Source organism: Topomyia yanbarensis, chromosome 1 (genome assembly GCF_030247195.1).
Source record: "Topomyia yanbarensis strain Yona2022 chromosome 1, ASM3024719v1, whole genome shotgun sequence".
Lineage (NCBI taxonomy): Eukaryota > Metazoa > Arthropoda > Insecta > Diptera > Culicidae > Topomyia > Topomyia yanbarensis.
Genome location: NC_080670.1, coordinates 87,651,585 through 87,658,270, shown reverse-complemented (window position 1 = coordinate 87,658,270; position 6,686 = coordinate 87,651,585). Strand labels below are relative to the sequence as shown.

General features: G+C 46.2%; 1 protein-coding gene across 1 annotated transcript; it reads left to right on the top strand.

The window, feature by feature from the left end:
- The first annotated feature begins 1,122 nt into the window (after positions 1-1,122).
- Positions 1,123-6,390, top strand: LOC131696336 (uncharacterized). The gene has a single exon (XM_058984883.1). The coding sequence runs from the start codon at positions 1,123-1,125 to the stop codon at positions 6,388-6,390; it is 5,268 nt and encodes a 1,755-aa protein (XP_058840866.1).
- The last annotated feature ends 296 nt before the right edge of the window (positions 6,391-6,686 follow it).

Genomic DNA, 6,686 nt, shown 5'->3' with positions numbered 1-6,686 from the left:
AATAAAGGTAATGAATAAACCGGATTGTACGAATTTGAAAACCATTGCATCAGAAAGTTTGAAATGTTTTTGAAAATCCCATCTTCTGAGAAAAGGCTCATAAATATGCAATGGACTTTCTAGGGCTTCCATCTTTTTTTGGTTTTATTCTTTTTGTTTTCATGCTTCTTTACTTGACGAATTCAAAGTTTACTTTTTGGTCACATATTCCCGAAAAAAGATTTATGTGCAGAACAGAATTTACTGGTCCAGTATTTTAACGCGCAATTGAATATAGTAAAGTGAGACAAGGTCACATGTGCTTTCAAGCCCCTTGAACAGAGAACGACAGAGGGAGAATGCGATTCGTGAATGAGACAGGTAGATATTTCAAAGTGTTCGCATACGAAGAAGAATCTAGCGCCTTCTAGCTGTTATCGTCACCAAAATTCGCCAATCATCGACATTTCATCGACATCTTTACCAATGCCCAAAATTAGACCAGAGAGAAGAGTTTCCGGGACAACTTGTTTCCGACTGAGCCACTATAAAAGGAGCAATGACAGCATTGGGAAACCTTCTTGCCCGACTGTTGAGTGAAACGTCAGTGTCATCCGATGTCATAGAGAATATTTTCATAAAGTTTATATTACAAGTTATTTTATTTTGAAGTTATATGAAGAACATTATGTAGTAAAGTGAAGAAAAGCTGAAATAAGAAAATTTAGTTTAAATTACCTGCTGTTTGAGCCGCCGTTCCTGCCGAAAGTCCGTCACACCTGTACCAAGATCACTTACCTGCATCTGCCGTACCTGAAAAGGAAAAAGGATTAACTCACCTGTAAGTCCAACTCCGCTGCTTTCGCTGATCGCCGTCATCTGGTCCTTCGAGCCGGATAAGTGTCGAAACTCCACTTGTCCGCAACCGCCATCCCATTGTGGCGAATCGAATCGCCATCTTACGTCCGCCATCCTGTGGATCCACTCGGCTGGGAATCGGCCGCCATCCTGTATTCAACTCTACCAAGAGGAATTCATTTGTACAAGGCACATTTATTGCCTCAAAAAGGTAATTAGTATTCCATTAAGTTTCACCCGTCTCGTTTGAGCTACGCGGTCTTCCGTTTGCAGTTCCCGTTCAAAATGTCTACGGAACGACGCATCAAATCGCTCAAACTACGGCAGCGTAGTATCCAGACGTCCTTCGATCTCATCAAGGCGTTCGTGAATTCTTACGAGGACGATACTGACGCCAGCCAAGTTCCGGTACGATTAGAGCATCTTGTATCGCTCTGGTCAGACTTCAACAAGGTACAAACGGAGCTTGAATCACTCGATGAAGTCGGTATTGAACAGCAGTTCAAGTATCGCACCAGCTTTGAATCGTCCTACTACAAAGTAAAGGGCTTTTTGCTCATCATTAATAAAACACCCGTTACACCATGCGTCGCTTCTAGTTCTCCTTATGCTGGTCATTTCCCTCCATCGGCATCGCACGTGCGCTTGCCCGATGTAAAGCTCCCAGTGTTCAATGGAAACTTAGACAATTGGCTCAACTTCCACGATTTGTATTTGTCACTTGTCCACTCATCGGCAGAACTATCGAACATACAAAAATTCTACTACTTGCGCTCGTCCCTGACTGGGGACGCTTTAAAATTGGTTCAAACAATACCCATTAGTGCCAACAATTATGCGGTAGCCTGGAACATGCTAGTGGACCACTACCAGAACCCAGCGAGGCTGAAGCAGACCTATGTGGATGCCCTGTTTGACTTTGCCACCATCAAGCGAGAATCTGCTTCGGACCTACATTCGCTCGTGGAGAAGTTTGAAGCCAACGTCAAGGTGTTGCAGCAGTTGGGCGAGCAAACGCAATATTGGGACATCATTCTTATTCGCATGCTCAGTATACGACTGGACTCAACAACACGGAGAGACTGGGAAGAATACGCGTCAACTAAGGACACAATATCATTCAACGACCTCACAGCTTTCATTCAGCGTCGCGTGACTGTGCTGCAAAATATTCACCCCAAAGCCGTCGAAGCACCGGCAGTAACTAGTAATGTGAAAAGGCCAAACTTTCGTCCAGTTGCTAGTAACGGAGCTAGTCAGTTTAATCCCCGAAAGTGTGTCATGTGCAGTGAGCATCACCCGTTATACCAGTGTTCAACATTCTCAAAGATGCCCTTAGAAGACAAGGAGAGGGAAGTACGTCGTCATCAGCTGTGTCGTAATTGTTTGCGTAGGGGACACTTAGCCAAAGATTGTTCGTCATCCAGTACGTGTCGCAAATGTCAAGGTCACCATCATACTCAATTGTGTGCTAGTGGGGTTAATCATGGGAAGTCAATAGATTCGTCTGCCTCCAAACAATCATCTTCGCAATTGCCCGAACAGCAATCAGCACCGTCAATATCAGCCACTGTCGTCGAACGTGTCAACTACTCGACATCGAGCCACGGGCGGCAATGCGTTCTTTTAGCTACTGCCGTCGTTATCTTAGTAGACGACAACGGAAACCAGCACACTGCAAGGGCACTTTTAGACTCCGGTAGTGAGTGCTGCTTTATTAGTGAGGCTCTCGCCCAAACACTCAAAGTTCAGCGGAAAAAGATATCACTCCCGATCGCGGGAATCGGGCAATCATCCACTCAGGCCCGCCAGAAATTTGCAACAACAGTACGGTCTCGCATCAGCAATTACACTGCTAATTTAGAGTTTCTAGTCCTCCCAAGGCTCACTGTAGACTTACCAACAGCTTCTGTTGACATCACATCTTGGCGAATCCCACCTGAAATTCAATTAGCAGATCCATCATTTTGTAAGGCCAATCCAGTCGACCTCATCCTAGGCGTCGAAGTCTTTTTTGATCTCTTCAAGGTGTCAGGCAGAATTCCATTAGGCGACTCGATGCCAGTGCTTGTAAACTCGGTACTTGGCTGGATAGTAGCGGGAAAGACCACGCACTGCAAGCCCATCACTCCCGTCGTGGCGAACGTAGCTACAATTTCTGATATACATAAATTGATGGAAAAATTTTGGACATTGGAGGAAGGTCATTCGTCTCCCTGCTATTCGGTAGAAGAAGCGGAATGCGAGGAACATTTCCGTCAAACCGTCTCTCGTGCGCCAGAAGGACGGTACATCGTCAGACTCCCACTAAAACGGGACACACTAGCCAATTTAAGCGATAATCGCGGCACTGCTATCAGACGGTTCCATTTGTTAGAACGTCGGTTAGCACGTAACGAAGAGTTAAGTCAAAGGTATAGCGAATTTATGGACGAATACTATACTCTCGGACACATGGAACGTGTCGACAACCCGCAAGCAATAACTAAACCGTGTTTTCACCTCCCCCATCATGCCGTGGTACGTGAGAGCAGCTCAACAACAAAAGTGCGAGTCGTCTTCGACGCTTCGTGCAAGTCAACCAGTGGACCATCTTTAAATGACGCTCTGATGATAGGTCCAATTGTGCAAGATGAGTTAAGGTCCATCATCATGCGTTCTCGGAAGCATTCTGTAATGCTCATCGCAGACATTAAGCAAATGTTTCGGCAAATTCTGCTGCACGAGCAAGACACTCCTCTGCAACGAATTGTTTGGCGAAATTCAACTGACGCACCCATCGACACATTTGAACTCAAAACCGTTACTTACGGAACGGCCAGCGCTCCTTTCTTAGCCACACGAGTGTTAAAACAACTAGCCGAAGACGAACGAACTAATTTCCCTGAAGCAACTGCTGTACTCGAAAAAGACTTTTACGTAGACGACTTGTTCACTGGCGCGCGAAACATTAATGAAGCTACAACACTACGGAAGCATCTACAAATTCTCCTAGCGAAAGGCGGATTCGAGTTGCGTAAATGGGCATCGAACGAGGAAGCTGTTCTAGAAGGCATCCCAAATGAAAATCGTGCGCTCCAGCCATCCGTCGATTTCCATCGTGATCAATGCATCAAAACACTTGGCTTGCACTGGGAACCGGCTTCAGATGTACTGCGATACAAAATCCAACTACCCAGTTCGGATACAACCACCTCACTCACCAAACGAATCGCACTCTCACAAATCGCTCAATTATTCGACCCACTTGGATTGGTGGGTCCGGTTGTTACAACGGCTAAACTTTACATGCAAGCACTATGGACGATGAAGGACGAAAATGGACACTCCTGGGGATGGGATCAAGTACTCCCGAAAGCGATGATAGAACGTTGGATTGCCTACCAATCTCAACTTCCCCTTCTGAACGAGCTGAGCATCGAACGCTGCGTGCTGTGCCCAAATCCAACAACGATTCAACTACATTTGTTTTCTGATGCTTCGGAACGTGCCTACGGGGCATGTGTTTATGTACGGTCAACAAATTCAGCAGGCACCGTCAAAGTCGCCCTGCTAACAACTAAATCGAAGATTGCACCACTCAAGCAACAAACCATCCCACGATTGGAACTGTGTGGGGCCTTACTAGCAGCACAACTTTATGAAAGGGTCGTCGAATCTCTACAACTACCAGTCCAAACATTCTTCTGGGTGGACTCAACTACGGTACTTAGCTGGCTCCAATCACCACCCACAACTTGGACCACCTTCGTAGCAAACCGTGTTTCCAAAATTCAACAAGCAACGGTGAATTGTACCTGGCGACACGTAGCAGGCAAGGAAAATCCTGCCGACCATCTATCACGAGGAATGACAGCAGAGACACTCCTAGAATGTGTCAACTGGTGGCAGGGAACAACCTGGTTGCACCTTGATGACAACGAATGGCCCATACAATGTCCATTTGCAATCGAGGATCCTGAAGCATCCATTGAGGCGCGCAAAGTAAGTTGCACAGTAGCACCGGTGGAACCCGAACCATCCTTCATCGACCAGCTCGTCAGTAGATTCTCCCAATATCAACGAATGCTGCGGATCGTCGCATATTGTCTTAGATTTCCTAGAAACTGCCAACTCGCAAAGGAAAATCGACCAGAGAACACCTGCGTTACTGTAAACGAAACACAAGAAGCAGAAACAATTTTAATTAGACTCGTTCAGCAGCAATCATTTGTGGAAGAATGGCGGTTAATCGAAAAATCAATGCCAGTTTCCACGAAATCACGAATCAAATGGTTTCATCCCATGCTATCATCCCCTGAGCGCCTGATGCGCATTGGAGGAAGGATAAATCAATCCCAGCAACCCTACGACGCGAAACATCAAATCATCCTACCGTCATCTCATCATTTGTCAACTCTACTGGTAAGAAGTTATCATGAGCGACACCTTCATGCCGCTCCCCAGCTGCTAGTCAGCATTCTACGTCTCCGGTATTGGATTATAGGAGCCAGGAACTTGGCACGCACAATTGTCCACAAGTGTGTTGTTTGTGTCAGAGCTCGTCCAAAACTAATCGAACAGTTCATGGCTGAACTACCAGCGAAACGCATCATCGCCTCTCGACCGTTTTCAGCAACTGGTGTTGACTACTGGGGTCCTATACTGTTACAGCCACCTCACCGTCGAGCCGCTGCGCGGAAGGCCTACGTAGCCGTTTTTATATGTTTTTGCACAAAGGCTGTGCACCTGGAACTGGTGGCAGACCTCAGCACTCAAAAATTCATACAAGCACTTAGACGTTTCGTTGCTCGTCGTGGATTGTGTTCCAACCTATACAGCGACAATGGCAGAAATTTTGTTGGAGCTGCTAACGAACTAAAAACTCTCATTCGCAGCAAAGAACATCAGCAAGCAATTTTCCAGGAGTGCAACGAAACCGGAATCAAATGGCACTTTAACCCACCTAAAGCTTCACATTTTGGCGGCTTATGGGAGGCTGCCATTCAATCGGCACAGAAACATTTTGTTCGAGTTTTGGGAAACCGTTCACTAGCTCATGACGACATGGAAACACTATTAGCGCAAATTGAATCCTGCCTCAATTCGAGACCAATCGTGCCTCTCAGTGACGATCCTTCGGACTACAACCCACTAACACCAGGACACTTCTTGACGGGGTCAGCATTGAAGGCCGTTCCTGATGTCGATCTGTCCACTGTGCCTTTCAATCGCCTAAGACAGTGGCAGCAGACTCAAAAAATCCTGCAGGATGTATGGAGAAGATGGCACACCGAGTATCTCTCAACTCTTCAGGCGAGAACGAAGTGGTGCAATCCACCAGTACAGCTCGCCAAAAACCAGCTTGTTATTATCAAGGAGGAAAACTTGGCTCCCATGCGATGGCCAACTGCTAGGATTCACGAACTGCATCCTGGTCCGGATGGCATCACCAGAGTAGTTACACTACAAACACCACAAGGGAAATTTACTCGTCCTGTTGCGAAGCTTTGTTTACTTCCCGTCGTGTCATCTGATGAATCAAAGGCAGCAGAAGCGGATCACCTGAAATAAAATACAAGGCCCTTTAAAAAAAAGGGACAAGGTAAGCACCTGTCCAATATTCCCTAAATCCTTTGAACCCGCTACCGGGTCTGTTTTATTCGCCAGAAATAATTGTCAGCAGCAACCGTCGAACTCGTGGCAGCCAATGAAATAAAATGCAGAAACGTCATGTCAGATGATCATCGATTTTGGCGTGGGGGACAAACCGTTCGTTTCATCGATTAGCAGATAGCGGATAGTTGGGATGTTCAAAAATATGTTTTCTGAAGGGGTCAGGATGTTCGCATACGAAGAAGAATCTTGCG

Coding starts and splice junctions, on each gene's coding strand:
- LOC131696336 (XM_058984883.1), top strand. CDS start 1,123: ATGTCTACGGAACGACGCATCAAATCGCTCAAACTACGGCAGCGTAGT.